The sequence below is a fragment of the Microcaecilia unicolor genome, chromosome 7 (assembly GCF_901765095.1).
Source record: "Microcaecilia unicolor chromosome 7, aMicUni1.1, whole genome shotgun sequence".
In the NCBI taxonomy this organism is placed as follows: Eukaryota; Metazoa; Chordata; class Amphibia; order Gymnophiona; family Siphonopidae; genus Microcaecilia; species Microcaecilia unicolor.
The window spans coordinates 305,734,770-305,752,854 of NC_044037.1; the positions used below are offsets into that span (position 1 = coordinate 305,734,770).

At 48.7% G+C, this 18,085-nt stretch overlaps 1 protein-coding gene across 3 annotated transcripts in view; it reads right to left on the bottom strand.

The window, feature by feature from the left end:
* Positions 1-17,844, bottom strand: part of PRKAG3 (protein kinase AMP-activated non-catalytic subunit gamma 3) — a 52,713-nt gene extending 34,869 nt beyond the window's left edge. For 2 of the 3 annotated variants that reach the window (XR_003942892.1, XM_030210332.1), the window contains exons 1-3: positions 17,752-17,844; positions 2,629-2,665; positions 1,124-1,230 (exon numbers count right to left, since the gene is read on the bottom strand). Coding sequence is in view for 1 of the 3 variants with exons in the window: in XM_030210332.1 (XP_030066192.1) it covers positions 1,124-1,230; positions 2,629-2,665; positions 17,752-17,784 (177 nt within the window). In the remaining 2 variants the exon portion in view is untranslated. Of the gene's footprint in view, positions 1-1,123; positions 1,231-2,628; positions 2,668-17,751 lie in introns of all 3 variants that reach the window. The other variant, XR_003942893.1, reaches the window with a different exon arrangement.
* Positions 17,845-18,085: the final 241 nt, after the last annotated feature.

Sequence of the window (18,085 nt, forward strand, 5' to 3'; positions counted from 1 at the left end):
CAAGGGGCCCAGCACCATTACCTCCTGCACAAGATCGTGCGCTCCACTAAGGACTAGGTCTAGGTCTAGATTTTTTCCTCCTCTTGTTGGGCCAAGGTTAATAAAAAAAAAAACAACAATAGACAATAAGGTGATACCTTTTTATTGGACTAACATCCTGTCCTGACCTGAGGACGGTGGTTTTAGCTTAAAGGTATCACCTTATTGTCAATTTTTTAAAATTATTATTATTATTAACTTTTAAAGTGGACTGACACTCCTTTCTCTAAGCTTTCAAGAGTGAGGTCAGTGAAAGAGATGTGCAGTGATGGTTACCCAAACCTGATCCTGAAGGCACCCCAGCCAGTCAGGTTTTTAGGATATCCACAATTAATATAACAACCATATCTCAAACAATTAATTATTACCTGAAATGGTTATTACTCTATTTACCATTAACTTTCTCTTTGTATCATGTACAATTTCTCATTCATAATAGATTTTCTAAATGTTAAACATTCATAGCTATCCCAGTACGTTTACGATACTGTATTGTAAAATTAGATTCTTACAACAAATTACTTTCTTTTGCATTGTTCTTTGTTATGTATCCTACTGTTTATTGTAAGCCACATTGAACTCATACTTGTTTGAGATAATGTGGGATATAAATGTCACAAATAAAGAAACCTCTGGGTTAGGTCACCTTCCATGCTTGCTGCTCTCTCCCAAGGAAAGCGGATATAAAGCATTAGTCTAGAAATGTATTGTTATTCCAATAAAAAAAGATCTCAGCTTATTCAGGTAATAATTTGTTGTTTGAGATACGGTTGTTGTTTGTGAGGGTTTGTTTGAATAGGAATGATTTGAGGATTTTGCGGAATCTAGTATATTCCTGTATATTTCTTATTTTGGGTGGTAAGCTTGTATTATTTATTAACTTTTAGTCTCATGCATTCCTAAAATTCTCTTTAAGGACACTCATTATGAACTTGATCAAAGGAACAAAAGGTAAAGATGGTTTCGTCTGAGTCGCATCAAGAAAAGGAACCCAAAATGCAAACATTTTCATTTAACACATGAAGGAATGGAGCTTGGGATTCAACTTGCCTTCCTGGCTTTCTTTCACCTCCCTCCCACATACCTGTAAAGTGATGTCGAAGACAACCAGTTTGGAGCTGGTAGGGACGGCATCGTAACAGCAGTGTTTCATCATGAAATTCATGTAAACTTTGGCATCCTGGAGGGGTTCTGAAGAAACACCACAAACATTATCCTCTTTAGATGTGAATCTCCTACCCAGCCCTACCTGTCCCCCCCCCCCCCCCTCACTGTTTCCTTAAATAAATGATTTAAAGATCAAAAACCATTCAGTGTGACATATTTACAATAATAGGGCAAATCATGAGGTGGGGGAATTTTTTCACAACATTGTAGTGTGTACTATCACATATAAAGGAGTCCTTTTACGAAGGCGCGCTGAAAAATGGCCTGCGGGAGTGTAGACATGTGTTTTGGGTGCATGCAGAATCATTTTTCAGCGCACATGTAAAAAATGCCTTTTTTTAAATTTTTGCCGAAAATTGCCACACGTCCATTTTGGGTCTGAGATGTTACCGTCAGCCATTGACCTAGCGGTAAAATCTCACGCAGTAACCGGGTGGTAATGACCCACGCGTGTCAAATGCCACTTGGCATGCATCCAATACATGTGTCCGAAAATAAAAATTATTTTGGATGCACGTATCGGACGCGCACCACAAATGAAATTACCACAACAGCCATGCGGTAGCCGTGCGGTAACTCCAATTTGGCACGTGTTAGGCATGTATAGATGCTTACGCAGCTTAGTAAAAGGGCCCCAAAATGTGTTATTTCCCGTGCTAGCACCAGGGGCGTAGCCAGACTTTGGCGGGAGGGGGGTCCAGAGCCTGAGGTGAGGGGGGCACATTTTAGCCCCCCCTGGTGCCGCCGCTGCCAACTTTGCCCCTTCCCCTGCCGATGACCCTCTCAACCCCCCTCCCGCCGCCAACCCGCCGTCGCCTACCTTTGCTGGCGGGTGACCCCAACCCTCGCCAGCCGAGGGTCCTCTTCTTCCGCAAAAGGCTTCCTTCTGTTTCTGATGTCCTGGGGAAGAAGAGGACCTCGGCTGGCGGGGGTTGGGGTCCCCCACCAGCAAAGGCAGGCAACGGCGGGAGGGGGGTGGAGAGGATCGTCGGCAGGGGGGTCCCGGGCCAAATCTACGAGGGCCCAGGCTCCCCTGGCTCCACGTAGCTACGCCACTGGCTAGCACACAAAGCCATTTGAAAGTAGGCAAGGCACTATGGTTTCAAGTAGTAGAACATTCTGAAGTGCTGGAGGAAACCTGAGCCAGTCAGGTTATCAGGACACCTGCAATGAATATGCATGAGACAGATCTGCATGCAAATTTCTTTCATGCATATTCATTGAGGATATCCCAAAAACCTGACTGGTTGGGGATCCTCCAGGATAACTTTGAGAGCCCCTGAACTGAGACTTTTTCTTCTGAGAAAAAGTTTAGGATGTCATACCCACTGTCTGTCTTTATGGTAAATCTTATCAAGTTGCTCAAATTTTGGGGTCCTGCACTGAGAACAACAAGGTTTAGATTCTGGGAATTCTACCCACCTGTTATCTCTGTCAGGGGAAGACCACTAAGAGAATCCTAAAGAGAATATACAAAAAAATGTTAAAGTTTGTATAGTAGGATACAAGACGTAGCACTCGCTTGTCCTCTAGTGGGGGAGGATTCTATAATTGGGGCTCAAAAGTCGGTGCCAGAATAAATTGGCGAAATGTGATTCTATAAAGGGAACACGCCCCCTTTCTAGAACTACGCTTACTGCCAATTCCCACATCTAACACGCCTGCTGAAACCTGGTGAAAATGCTGGGGCCCACGTTAGGCACACTGAGAACACATAAAACTTTTCAGAACACCCCTGGCACACCCATGCTCCCCACCCCCATGGCTTTGCAGTTACTTGGAGATAGAAATGATGATTTAAAGAGGTTTATAGGCCAGTGATGAAGAAGCCCAGTCCTCCTAAGTAAATTAAAAAATTTCTAAAAAATAAAAATATTTACTGGAGGCATCTAGAGGCCTTTCCTCTATCTAATATACTCTATTTTTCATAAAAGGAAATCTATGTATAGTATTATCCTTTGATGCCAGATACAAGAATCTCCCTATTCCGTTTTGATATTTGCACCCTGTTAGGCAGAGAGGAAGAAAACAACCACAGAAGTGGAGGAACACTCAATCCCTACTTGAGTCGATCAAGCAAAAGAAGGAGTAGTGTAGGCCGACTCTTTCCAAACAACAGGGGAGATGTAGGTGCAATTATAGGTCTTTATTAAGAAACACCAAGTGACTCGACAGCTGCCAAGCGCCTGCCTCAGGAGTCTTGTGCTGTATTAAAATGGTATTTCCAAGGTCTAATACAAAGAGAAAGCAAATGTCGTTGTTCTCTTGCCTTTTTTTAACCTGGTTTATGACACTTCATTCAGACTACTCCGGTGGTCATTAGAAGTATTTTCATTGAGTTTGGACTACGATATTAGCTTTCAGCTCTGTTTTTTATGCTAGAGCAAGAGAAAAACGGTGTTTGCTATCTCTTTGTATTAGACCTTGGAAATTCCATTTTAATACAGCACAAGACTCCTGAGGCAGGCACTTGGCAGTTGTGTCGAGTCACTTGGTGTTTCTTAATAAAGAATCAACTATAATATATATGTGCTCGAACACAGATCGACTAATAATACAAAAACAAAAATTACAGATCTGCAGTCAAAAAAAAAAAAAAGATTAGACCCTTGCCGCACTTAATAGCAGTGGAAAAAGCCTCAAAGTCCTTTTAAATCTTGAATTGATTCAAAAAGATATAACGGGTCAAATGACCTCTTTCATCATCACTGGCATAAAAAACCACTGCTTGTGCAAATATTCATTTATGATTAACCGTGATTATGTTATGGTAAACACCTAATTCCACACTTATCTTTAGGGTGGATGCTTGCAGCTTAACTGCGCTGTACTCGTTACTCTCAACTGGTGCAGGGCCGACGGTGGCCAGCGTTTCGCAAGGCTGCTTCAGGGCCTCTACCGCACTATCGAGTTGAGAGGACAGCTTCGTTATACACTTCCTTTTTTTTTTTTTTTGACTGCAGATCTGTAATTTTTGTTTTTGTTTCTTAATAAAGACCTATAATTGCACCTATATCTCCCCTGTTGTTTGGAAAGAGCCAGCCTACACTACTCCTTCTTTCGCTATTAGAGTTAGGCACCGTGCCTTATAGAATAGCGTACAGCCAGATGCACAAATTTTAACGCGTGCCAATTAACTTCAATAACTGGTTTAAGCCAATTAATTTGCACACACATCTTGGGAATGCACCAATCTAGGCAGCGTATATAGCAACCAAGGTGTGTGTGGTATGCTGCAGGGATCAGGCCTTGATCCAGTTCTTTTTAACTTTTTTATAAAAGTGATATTGTGGAAGGGCTGTCGGGTAACATTTGGCTCTTTGCAAATATATATATAACCCCTGATGGTGCGGATAACATGAGGAGGGATCTAGCAAAATGTGAAGAATTGTCTAGAACTTGGCAGCTAGGATTTAATGAAAAAAAAACAGTGGCATAGGTAGGAAGGGCAGAAAAATTGAGATAGGCCCCCTATAACACCATTGCTCCCAAGGTAATGAGGACCAGGGTTGGGGGAGGGGAGGGAGGGAGAGAAAGAATGAACATTTTCCAAAGCTGACACAGTACAATTAATAAATTCAGAAAAAAATAGCTTTCTTCTGCCTTTGTTGTCTGAGCATTATTTTGGTCCTAGTGTCCTTTCTGCTTTTCTCTGTTTGTCTTCAGGGTCTCCTGTCCTTTCGACATCTTTTCTATGTCCCACATTTATCTTTTCTGTGTGTCTCTACCCATGCTGTCTAGCATCTCTCCTCTGTGTCCTTATCCCTGTCCCTATCCTCTCCCCATGTTTAGTATCTCTTCTCTGTGTTAAAATTGTGGCAGTAGTATGAAATGTCAATTTTCCTGACAGTACCTGAGCGGTGATTGACTCTGGCACCGACAGGAAAGTTGACATTAAAATAAAAAACAAGAATTAAAAAAAACACATGCTGCAAAATGGCCAACCCAACCCCCCTCCTCCTATTAAGAAAGGTTCCCAGGTAGTCTAATGGCCCCCCTGTTCCCCCTCCTTCCCTTCCTCCCCCCCTCCCCCCACAAATCCTTAGTGTAGTGGTCTTCCCCCTCCCCCAACCATAACAAAAACCTTCCTGGTAGTCTAGTGTTCTCATCCCCCAAGTCCCCATACCTGGAAAGAAGGGAAGCAGGAGAGATGGCCACTCACTTCTGCCTCCAGACGCCGTCATCTTCAAAATGGCTGCTCCCGCTCTATGCAGTGCATCCTGGAATGCACTGGATGGGGCCTGTTTACCATATCTGCCATCACGTACTATGTTTCTAGGTATACTGCAGCTGTTAGAAATTTTCCCATTTTGGGAAGGGGGAGGAGGGGTGGGTGGCTTCATTTCTCATCTATTTCCCACCACAGATAGGAACTTCATTTCTACAATACATTAACTTACTCCAGCTTACCACCTCCTTCTCTGTGATTAGAGCTGCCTTCCAGTGCTCCACCCCCAATGCCTTCCCACTGGCTGGCTCCTGCCTACAGTCTCTGTGACTAGACCTGCCTTCCAGTGCTCCGCCTCCACTGCCTTCCCATTGGCTGGATCCTAGAACAGACTCTGTTATTAGAGTTGACAGCTTCCCACATGTAGATATTTAACATGAATAGATTGTAAGCTCTGTTGATAATGGACTGTCTTACATGCTTGTGTATATCTAGTAGCGCTAGGCTATAGGAATAAGTGGTAAGGATAATGGGATTTGACCTTCCTTTCTGTGGTACGATCAAAGGAGTTTACACTTATTATATACAGGTACTTTCTCTGTCCCTAGTGGATTCACAATCTAAGTGTTGTACCTGGGGCAATGGAGGATTAAGTAACTTGTCCAGAGTCCCAACGAGCTGCAGTGGGAATGGAACCTAGTTCCCTAGGATCAAAGTTGACTGCACTAACTACTAGGCTACTCCTCCACTAGCAATATTCCATGTAGAATCTCAAAAAGTAGCAACAGAATCTCACATAATAGCAACATTCCATGTAGAATCTCAAGTAGTAACAACATTCCATGTTCCACTGCACTAACCACTAGGCTCCTCCTCCACTAGAAACATTCCATGTAGAATCTCAAATAGTATCAACATTCCACACAGAATCTCAAATAGCAGCAACAGAATCTCAAATAGTATCAACATTCCACTTAGAATCTCAAATAGCAGCAACAGAATCTCAAATAGTAGCAGCATTCCATGTAGAATCTCAAATAGTAGCAACATTCCATGTTCCACTGCTAGGCTACTCCTCCACTAGCAATATTCCATGTAGGATCTCAAATAGTATCAACATTCCACATAGAATCTCAAATAGCAGCAACAGAATCTCAAATAGTATCAACATTCCACATAGAATCTCAAATAGCAGCAACAGAATCTCAAGTAGTATCAACGTTCCACATAGAATCTCAAATAGTAGCAACAGAATCTCAAATAGTAGCAACATTCCTTGTTCCACTGCACTAACCACTAGGCTACTCCTCCACTAGCAACATTCCATGTAGAATCTCCAATAGGGAAAGGGAAATGGGACTTGATATACTGCCTTTCTGTGGTTTTTGCAACTACATTCAAAGGGGTTTACATAGTATATACAGGTACTTATTTGTACCTGGGGCAATGGAGAGTTAAGTGACTTCCCCAGAGTCACAAGGAGCTGTAGTGGGATATGACGTCCATTTCCTCATCTACACAACCCTTAGAAAGTTATCTCCTAAAGGCCTTATATTCAAAAAGGACTTATCCATACAGAAGTCACCCATCCATCTCCTATCCATAAATTTTCAGCTGCACTAAATGCTAAAGTGCTGAACCATTAAGCGCTGAGGTAAAGGGAGGGCAGTGCTGCATACACCTTGTAGCGCTATAGAAATGCTAAATAGTAGTAGTAGTAGTAGCAGTGGGTGATATTCAGCTAAGCAGCTTAATTTAAAATAGAAACATTACTGTCTTGATAAACCACTTACTATACATATAACAGCAGACTATCACTATAGGATATAGCATGTACATTCAGCACTGCAGCCTATCTAAACAGTGATGCTGAATGTACATAGAGTTTTAAAACCTCACATCCGGTATTTTAAACACTTGCTGTGCTGTTTAAAAATTGATCTATAAATGGTTTTAGTCAGTGGAGGAGTTAGTGGTTAGTGCAGTGGGCTTTCATGCTGGAAACATGGTGTCACAAAATGCCTAGCTACCTGCTTGGGGTTACCCCATGGCCACTTAGAGGGTCTCTACCCAGCACAGCTCAGGTCCACCTGCACCTGCCGTTCGTGCTCCACAGTGGAACAAAATAGTGCAATTGGTAAACAATAACAGGTAACTGAAATATGGATCAATTATAACACTAACTAAACATTTGCATACTTCCTAGATAGTACCTGGGGAGATCAGGGCATACATGTGTTTACAGAGCTTCAGCTAAGAGATCTCTCTCTCCTTCTCCTAGCCTGAAACTGAAGCAACAGCCAGCATCTGCTGGGTAATTTCAAACTCTAGGCCAATCAGAGCCCAGTCAACAAGTTTTAAAAGTATACTGCTGCTTGCTTCCTGCTTGTGATAAAGAAAGAGAACATTCAGTTCCCTATAACAGCTTTATAGCACAGAAACACCACCTGCTGGCCAAATAGGGTATGATACATACCTGTAGCAGTTGTTCTCCGAGGACAGCAGGCTGATTGTTCTCACGACTGGGTGACGTCCGCGGCAGCCCCCACCAACCGGAAAGAAGCTTCGCGGGACGGTCGGCACGCAGGGCACGCCCACCGCGCATGCGCGGCCGTCTTCCCGCCCGTGCGCGACCGCTCCCGCCAGTTGAATGACTAGCAAAAAGATGAAACACACAACTCCAAAGGGGAGGAGGGAGGGTAGGTGAGAACAATCAGCCTGCTGTCCTCGGAGAACAACTGCTACAGGTATGTATCATACCCTTTCTCCGAGGACAAGCAGGCTGCTTGTTCTCACGACTGGGGTATCCCTAGCTCTCAGGCTCACTCAAAACAAGAACCCAGGTCAATGGAACCTCGCAACGGCGAGGGTATAACAGAGATTGACCTATGAAGAACAACTAACTGAGAGTGCAGCCTGACCAGAATAAATTCGGGTCCTGGAGGGTGGAGTTGGATTTACACCCCAAACAGATTCTGCAGCACCGACTGCCCGAACCGACTGTCGCGTCGGGTATCCTGCTGGAGGCAGTAATGAGATGTGAATGTGTGGACAGATGACCACGTCGCAGCCTTGCAGATCTCTTCAATAGTGGCTGACTTCAAGTGGGCCACCGACGCTGCCATGGCTCTGACACTATGAGCCGTGACATGACCCTCAAGAGTCAGCCCAGCCTGGGCGTAAGTGAAGGAAATGCAATCTGCTAGCCAATTGGAGATGGTGCGTTTCCCGACAGCGACCCCTAGCCTGTTAGGGTCGAAAGAAATAAACAATTGGGCGGACTGTCTGTTGGGCTGTGTCCGCTCCAAGTAGAAGGCCAATGCTCTCTTGCAGTCCAATGTGTGCAACTGACGTTCAGCAGGGCGGGTATGCGGCCTGGGGAAGAATGTTGGCAAGACAATTGACTGGTTAAGATGGAACTCCAACACCACCTTCGGCAGGAACTTTGGGTGGGTGCGGAGCACTACTCTGTTGTGATGAAATTTGGTATATGGAGCATGAGCTACCAGGGCTTGAAGCTCACTGACCCTACGAGCTGAAGTAACTGCCACCAAGAAAATGACCTTCCAGGTCAAGTACTTCAGATGGCAGGTATTCAGTGGCTCAAAAGGAGGTTTCATCAGCTGGGTGAGGACGACGTTGAGATCCCATGACACTGTAGGAGGCTTGATAGGGGGCTTTGACAAAAGCAAGCCTCTCATGAATCGAACTACTAAAGGCTCTCCAGAGATGGCTTTACCTTCCACACGATAATGGTAAGCACTAATCGCACTAAGGTGATTCCTTACTGAGTTGGTCTTGAGGCCAGACTCTGATAAGTGCAGAAGGTATTCAAGCAGGTTCTGTGCAGGGCAAGAATGAGGTTCTAGGGCCATGCTCTCACACCACACGACAAACCTCCTCCACTTGAAAAAGTAACTCTTTTTAGTGGAATCCTTCCTAGAGGCAAGCAGGACCCGGGAGACACCCTCAGACAGACCCAACGCAGTGAAGTCTACGCCCTCAACATCCAGGCCGTGAGAGCCAGAGACTGAAGGTTGGGGTGCAGCAACGCTCCGTCGTTCTGCGAAATGAGAGTCGGAAAACACTCCAATCTCCACGGTTCTTTGGAGGACAACTCCAGAAGAAGAGGGAACCAGATCTGACGGGCCCAAAAGGGCGCGATCAGAATCATGGTGCCGCGGTCTTGCTTGAGCTTCAGTAAGGTCTTCCCCACCAAAGGTATGGGAGGATAAGCATACAGGAGGCCGGTCCCCCAATGGAGGAGAAAAGCATCCGACGCTAGCCTGCCGTGTGCCTGAAGTCTGGAACAGAACAGAGGCAGCTTGTGGTTGGTCTGAGAGGCGAAAAGGTCCACCGAGGGGGTGCCCCACGCTCGGAAGATCTTGCGTACCACTCTGGCATGAAGCGACCACTCGTGCGGTTGCATGACTCTGCTCAGTCTGTCGGCCAGACTGTTGTTTACGCCTGCCAGGTACGTGGCTTGGAGGAGCATGCCGAACCGACACGCCCAACGCCACATCCCGACGGCCTCCTGGCACAGGGGGCGAGATCCGGTGCCCCCCTGCTTGTTGACGTAATACATTGCAACCTGATTGTCTGTCCGAATTTGGATAATTTGGCAGGACAGCCGATCTCTGAAAGCCTTCAGTGCGTTCCAGATCGCTCGGAGCTCCAGGAGGTTGATCTGCAGATCCTTTTCCTGGAGGAACCACAGACCCTGGGTGTGAAGCCCATCGACATGGGCTCCCCACCCCAGGCGAGATGCATCCGTCGTCAGCACTTTCGTGGGCTGCGGAATTTGGAATGGACGTCCCAGGGTCAAATTGGTCCGGATGGTCCACCAGAGCAGTGAAGTGCGGCAACTGGTGGAGAGGCGGATGACATCTTCTAGATTCCCGGTGGCTTGGAACCACTGGGAAGCTAGGGTCCATTGAGCAGATCTCATGTGAAGACGAGCCATGGGAGTCACATGAACTGTGGAGGCCATATGACCCAGAAGTCTCAACATCTGCCGAGCTGTGATCTGCTGAGACGCTCTGGTCTGCGAAGCCAGGGCCAAGAGATTGGTGGCCCTCGCTTCGGGAAGGTAGGCCTGAGCCGTCTGGGAATTCAGCAGCGCTCCTATGAATTCCAGGGACTGAGTTGGCTGGAGATGGGACTTTGGGTAATTTATCACAAACCCCAGCAGCTCCAGAAGTTGAATAGTGCACTGCATGGACCGGAGGGCTCCTGCCTCCGAGGTGTTCTTGACCAGCCAATCGTCGAGATATGGGAACACGTGCACTCCCAGCTTGCGTAGGTAGGCCGCTACCACCACGAGGCACTTTGTAAACACTCGTGGGGCAGAGGCGAGCCCAAAGGGCAGCACACAATACTGAAAGTGCCGTGCGCCCAGGCGGAATCTGAGATACTGTCTGTGAGCTGGCAGTATCGGGATGTGAGTGTATGCGTCCTTTAAATCCAGGGAACATAGCCAATCGTTTTTCTGAATCATTGGCAGAAGGGTGCCCAAGGAAAGCATCCTGAACTTTTCTTTGACCAGGAATTTGTTCAGGCCTCTCAGGTCTAGGATGGGACGCATCCCCCCTGTTTTCTTTTCCACAAGGAAGTACCTGGAATAGAATCCCTGCCCTTCCTGCCCGGGTGGTACGGGCTCGACCGCATTGGCGCTGAGAAGGGCGGAGAGTTCCTCTGCAAGTACCTGCTTGTGATGGGAGCTGAAAGACTGAGCTCCCGGAGGACAATTTGGAGGCAGGGAGGCCAAATTCAGGGCGTATCCGCACCGCACTATTTGGAGAACCCACTGGTCGGAGGTTATGAGAGGCCACCTTTGGTGAAAGAATTTTAACCTCCCTCCTACCGGCAGGTCGTCCGGTACGGACACTTGTAGGGCGGCTATGTTCCCATGGATCCAGTCAAAAGCCCGTCCCCGGCTTTTGCTGTGGAGGCGCAGGGGGCTGCTTAGGCGCACGCTGTTGACGAGAACGAGCGCGCTGGGGCTGTCCCTGTGCCTGACGAGGCCTTCGGGCCGGCTGGTTGTACCTACGCTTTGCAAAAGAATAGGGTGCAGCCTGCCGGGCCCGGGAAAAACGCCCGCCCGTGGGGGCGGGTGCTGAAGGCGCCCGGTGGGAGAGCTTGTCGAGAGCGGTTTCCCGCTGATGCAGTTGGTCAACCATCTGCTCGACCTTCTCACCAAAAATGTTATCCCCCCGGCAAGGGACGTCAGCCAGTCTCTGCTGGGTGCGGTTGTCCAGGTCAGAGGCACGCAGCCATGAGAGCCTGCGCATCACTATACCTTGGGCCGCAGCACGAGATGCCACGTCACAGGTGTCAAAAATCCCCCTGGACAGGAACTTTCTGCACGCCTTCAGCTGCCTGACCACCTCCTGATAAGGCCTGGACTGCTCCGGCGGGAGCTTGTCGACCAGGTCCGCCAGCTGTTGCACATTGGTCCGCATGTGGATGCTCATATAGAGCAGGTAGGATTGGATGCGGGTCACGAGCATGGAGGATTGGTAGGCCTTCCTCCCAAACGAGTCCAGAGTGCGAGACTCCCGCCCCGGGGGCGCCGAGGCGGTATCCCTCGAACTCCGTGCCCTCTTGAGAGCAGAATCCACGACCGCTGAGTCATGGGGCAACTGGGGCCGCATGAGCTCTGGGTCAGAGTGGATCCTGTACTGGGACTCTGCTTTCTTGGGAATGGTGGGGTTAGTTAATGGTCGCACCCAGTTCCGAAGCAGCGTCTCCTTCAGGACATTGTGCAGCGGTACCGTGGAGGACTCTCTAGGTGGTGATGGATAGTCGAGGACCTCGAGCATCTCGGCCCTCGGCTCTTCCACAGAGACCACGGGAAAGGGAATGCTGATAGACATATCCCGCACAAAGGAGGCAAAGGAGAGACTCTCAGGAGGTGAGAGCTTCCTCTCCGGTGACGGCGTGGGGTCCGAGGGAAGGCCCGTAGACTCCTCGGAGGAGAAATATCTCGGGTCCTCCTCTTCCCCCCACGAGTCCTCGTCCTCGGTATCGGACATTAGCTCATGTAGCTGAGTCCGGTACCGGGCCCGGCTCGACGTCGAGGCACCGAGGTCTCGGTGTCGTCGAGCGGTGGACTCCCGCGCCGGCGGGGACGGAGCTCCCTCCATCGACGTCGACGGGGACTCCACCTGCGTGGCGGTCGAGACCGGCACCGCAAGCGGCGGCGGTGTCGACAGCCCCGGCGCCGGGCTAGAGCTCGCCGGCGCCACAGTCATCGGCGCCGGGGGCGCAAGCACCCCCGACGCCGGCACAGCCTGGCGCATCAGCCCTTCCAGGATCCCCGGAAGGATGGCTCTGAGGCACTCGTCCAGGCCCGCTGCCGGGAAAGGCGGTGGGGCCGGTAAGGGTGTCGGTGCCAGAAGCTGTTGGGAGCCAGGAGACGGCACCGAGGTGCCGGAACCCCGACGCGTCGGTACCTCCACAACCGACGGAGACCTCTCCTCTCGATGATGACGCTTCGGCGTCGACTCCTCTTCAGGATGCACCGAGGGCGTCCGGTGACGGCGCTTCTTATCCTTTTTCCGATGCACGTCACCGGCGCCGGAGGGCATGGAGGAGGAGGAGGTCGATCCCCCTCGGTCTCGAGGTACCGGGTCAGACAGGGTTCGGTCCCGTGGCTCACGAGCTGAGGGAGTGACCGGGGCCGACTGCCCACGCGGCCTCTCAACCCCACTCTCACCGGCGGACCGGCGGGCCGACGGGACCTGTTCTCCTGGGGTCGCTGCCATCGGTGCCGATGTCTCAGGCATCGATACCGGTACCGAAGAACCGGCCTTCGATACCGATGCCGTCGAGGTCGACGTCGAGGGGCCGGCGCAAGTTCCAAAAAGACGGTCCCGCAGAACTTGCCTCGCAACCTGAGTCCGTTTCCGGAGACCGAGACACAAAGCACACGACTTGAGATTGTGCTCTGGCCCGAGGCACTGGAGGCACCAAGCGTGGGTGTCGGTCTGCGAGATCGGCCGGCCGCAGCGACCACACTTTTTAAATCCACTCGGGACCTTCGAGGACATCGACGGAAAAATCGCGTCGGCGAAGTCAAAGTCGGCAATGGTGGCTAAAATCACACCACGAAAAAATTAACCGACCGAGCGGCCACTAGGCCGCAACGTGGCGTCCCCGCTAGAAGCGAGGGAAAAGGGGAGCGCGTGCTCCACACGCGCAAAATTCTTTTTTTTTTTTTTTTTTTTTTAAACAATACAAAAGAAAAAGAAGGAAACTGAACGGTAATCCAAAAGCGACGATCCGCGTAAACGCGGTCGAAAAATCCGGCGGCTGAACAGAGAGAGAGGCAAACGCACAACTCTCTCCAGTCGCGGAAAAAAAGGAACTGGCGGGAGCGGTCGCGCACGGGCGGGAAGACGGCCGCGCATGCGCGGTGGGCGTGCCCTGCGTGCCGACCGTCCCGCGAAGCTTCTTTCCGGTTGGTGGGGGCTGCCGCGGACGTCACCCAGTCGTGAGAACAAGCAGCCTGCTTGTCCTCGGAGAAAGGAGAAATACACTTCAGGACATAATTAAAACAGGAACGCATCTAATACATTTTACAGGCTTAAAACACACTGTTTCTTCACACCTAGGTTGGATTCCCACTGCAGCTCTGTGTGACCTTGGGTAAGTTATTAACCCTCCATTGCTCCAGGTACAAAAACTTAGATTGTGAGCCCCAGGGCTTTTTTTGAGGGCGTACTTGGGGGTACTGAGTACCGGCACCTTTTCCATTGGCTGCTAGAATTGACCCATGGATCCCAAGTTTTAATGAAAGAGCTCAGGCTCTACACACCAATTCTGTCTTGTCATAGGTTCTGTGACTGGTTGCAGGGGGCCTGGCTATTGTGGGGAGGGTCCCTCAGTGATTACCCCCACCCCTAGCATTTGAGTACCGGCACCTTTTTCACTAGAAAAAGTGCACTGGTGAGCCCTCTAGGGACAGAGAAAGTACCTGCATATAATGTGTACAGCGCTGCCCTCTAGGGACAGAGAAAGTACCTGCATATAATGTGTATAGCGCTGCCCTCTAGGGACAGAGAAAGTACCTGCATATAATGTGTATAGCGCTGCCTTCTAGGGACAGAGAAAGTACCTGCATATAATGTGTATAGCGCTGCCCTCTAGGGACAGAGAAAGTACCTGCATATAATGTGTACAGAGCTGCCCTCTAGGGACAGAGAAAGAACCTGCATATAATGTGTATAGCGCTGCCCTCTAGGGACAGAGAAAGTACCTGCATATAATGTGTACAGAGCTGCCCTCTAGGGACAGAGAAAGTACCTGCATATAATGTGTATAGCGCTGCCCTCTAGGGACAGAGAAAGTACCTGCATATAATGTGTACAGAGCTGCCCTCTAGGGACAGAGAAAGTACCTGCATATAATGTGTACAGAGCTGCCCTCTAGGGACAGAGAAAGTACCTGCATATAATGTGTATAGCGCTGCCCTCTAGGGACAGAGAAAGTACCTGCATATAATGTGTATAGCGCTGCCCTCTAGGGACAGAGAAAGTACCTGCATATAATGTGTATAGCGCTGCCCTCTAGGGACAGAGAAAGTACCTGCATATAATGTGTATAGCGCTGCCCTCTAGGGACAGAGAAAGTACCTGCATATAATGTGTATAGCGCTGCCCTCTAGGGACAGAGAAAGTACCTGCATATAATGTGTACAGAGCTGCCCTCTAGGGACAGAGAAAGTACCTGCATATAATGTGTATAGCGCTGCCCTCTAGGGACAGAGAAAGTACCTGCATATAATGTGTACAGAGCTGCCCTCTAGGGACAGAGAAAGTACCTGCATATAATGTGTACAGAGCTGCCCTCTAGGGACAGAGAAAGTACCTGCATATAATGTGTATAGCGCTGCCCTCTAGGGACAGAGAAAGTACCTGCATATAATGTGTATAGCGCTGCCCTCTAGGGACAGAGAAAGTACCTGCATATAATGTGTACAGCGCTGCCCTCTAGGGACAAAGTACCTGCATATAATGTGTATAGCGCTGCGTACATCTAGTAGCGCTATAGAAATGATTAGTCGTAGTAGTAAGCTCAGAAGCAGAGGAGGACACAGTAATCTGCTTTTTCATAGCTGGCAGGTTGTAGATCTGGACATCCCACACCTGTCCTGCTCTGTGCGGGTTGCTATGCCACAGTTACTGTAGGCATAAGTTGGGAACTACAGGAAAATGGCAGTGCGTTTGCTGCCATATGGTATCTGGCACATAGGATAGGGTGTACATGGGTTTCTCATCTTTTTCCAATTTTACTCTATCTTATGCCAAGGCAAGTAGATTTCTCAAGGCACACTCTCTCAGTCACCTGTGGGTAAGAGGAGACTGGCATGCTCAATTTCATTACAACAAGCATGCACACGACATGGGGGGAAGAGCAGGGCAGGCAATGCAGCGGAAACCAGTGTCGGACAAACGTTTCAGTTGTCGGAGGTCCCCAACCCCCCGCCAGCAAAGGTATGTGAGGAGGCAGCAGGGAGGCGGGTCAAAATATGCCCCCTCCCCCCACACACACACTTTGGGCTCTGGACCCGCTCCATGTCGAGGTCTGCCTATGCCACTGGTGTGCTGCACAAAATGGGACCAGCTACCTATACCACATATATTCACATGGTAACAAGGAAGGAGATCTTGCACATTCTGCCTCGCCTCACCCTATGCCTGGAACAACCTTCCTGAGCCCTTACGCCAAGCCCCCTCCCTGCCCGTCTTCAAGTCTTTGCTTAAAGCCCACCTCTTCAATGCTGCGTTCGGCACCTAACCCTTACCGTTCAGTGAATCCAGACTGCCCCAATTTGACTGCCCCTATCGGACCGACCGTTCACTTGTCTATTATATTGTAAGCTCTTTGAGCAGGGACTGTCTCTCTTTGTTAAATTGTACAGCGCTGCGTAACCCTAGTAGCGCTCTAGAAATGTTAAGCAGTAGTAGTAGTATTACATATAGCAGTGATTTAACCAGAGCTGAGATTGTGATGTCATAATGCCTCATTCCACCAATGCCTAAGAGCCAACCTCATCAGTGATGTCACAATGGCTCGACTGTCCTATACTTGGCCCACTTCCCCCCTTAGTGTGAAGAGTTTCAGTCTCTGGTATCCAGAGCTGAGATTGTGATGTCATAATGCCTCATTCCACCAATGCCTAAGAGCCAACCTCATCAGTGATGTCACAATGGCTCGATTGTCCTATATTTGTCTCACTCTTATCTATTAGATTGTAAGCTCTTTGAGCAGGGACTGTCTCTCTTTGTTAAATTGTACAGCGCTGTGTAACCCTAGTAGCACTCCAGAAATGTTAAGTAGTAGTAGTAGTAGTAGATCTTGCACATTGAGAGCTGCTGCCAGGGCCAAGCAGAGCTGACGTCCCCAGCACACTGCTCAAGAAACGCTGGTGTATAATATAGAGTGTGTCTCGGGATAATCACCAAATAGCTGTTCTGTGCATATCATGACCTCACTCATAGAACGTAGGTGTTTTGCAGATAATTCTTTTTTCTAGTCGGCCCTTATCCAGGGTGAATTACAATAAAAACATCCATAAAATAAACAACAAACAAAATACACAAGAAAAAAGTCAAACATAGTACAAATACATCAATCAATCAGAACAATAAAAGCCTTAAACAAATAAAGTCTCTGAGCTGTTTCCAAAATACTGATCCACTGGTTTCACACGTAATCTCCCCGCTATATTGCTAATGCTCTTCTCAGGGTGGGTGGTGGTTGGTACACAGCAGTGGTATATTATATATAGTTTATCCCCTGTATATCTTGTGTAATGTACTGGATAAGGGGTGGAACAGAGTGTTCTCTGTAATTAAAGATGTGGTATAGAAAATGCAAGAGAGGGTGCAGCCTGCCTAGCACACTGGCAACCTATAGTGTAATGTGTTGGCTTTTTTTTTGCTGGAAGACTCCTGTCTGTTGACTTTGAATCTCCTCCAGCCCTTTCTAGTCACTGCCTGGAAAGTGCTCCCTTCAGGAATGGCTGGTGGTTAAGGACTATTTGGGCGTTTGTAAGAAGCAAAGGAATCCAGAGGCAGAACTGCAGGCATGGCTTCCCCAGCCCTATGGGTTTTTGCAGTGACTGGAAGCCGATAACATGAGCTGGTGCTGGATTTCAGGCACTGTGTGTGTCTGACTGAGGCAACACAAACTGGGAGACAGCGAGAGCCAGAAATAGACAGAAGCAAAGCTATAAAGAGAGAGATCCACAGGCCATAGGGGAAGCGGAGCAGGGACAGGAAAAGAGCAGGCAGCTGTCTGGGGCTAGGAAGGGGGACACAAAGGGAAGAGTCACTGGGGTCTGTTATTGTCTGAGCTCATTGCCCTCTTACCTGCTGCTGGGAAGGGTCTTCTGTTTGATCCATGCTGGCTGCCCTCACTCCCTCTGGCTCATGTCAGCTGCTTCTCCACGCTGTGTGCATAGAATGTAAATGTCTGGATTTCTGACAGCACATTCCAAGCACGTTTGTACCCGGCTTGGCACAAGGTCCCAGAAGTTAGAGGCACTGGCCCACTGCTAGACTGGATGGACTAGTTTTGTTTTCTAAATGTGAGGTGAAGCATTTCCCTGACTGACAAAATAAACAGCACAAATCCTTAAATTATTATTATTTTTTAAATATCAAATGGAGTCCAAGACCCACACTACCCCCCCCCCCCCCCCCC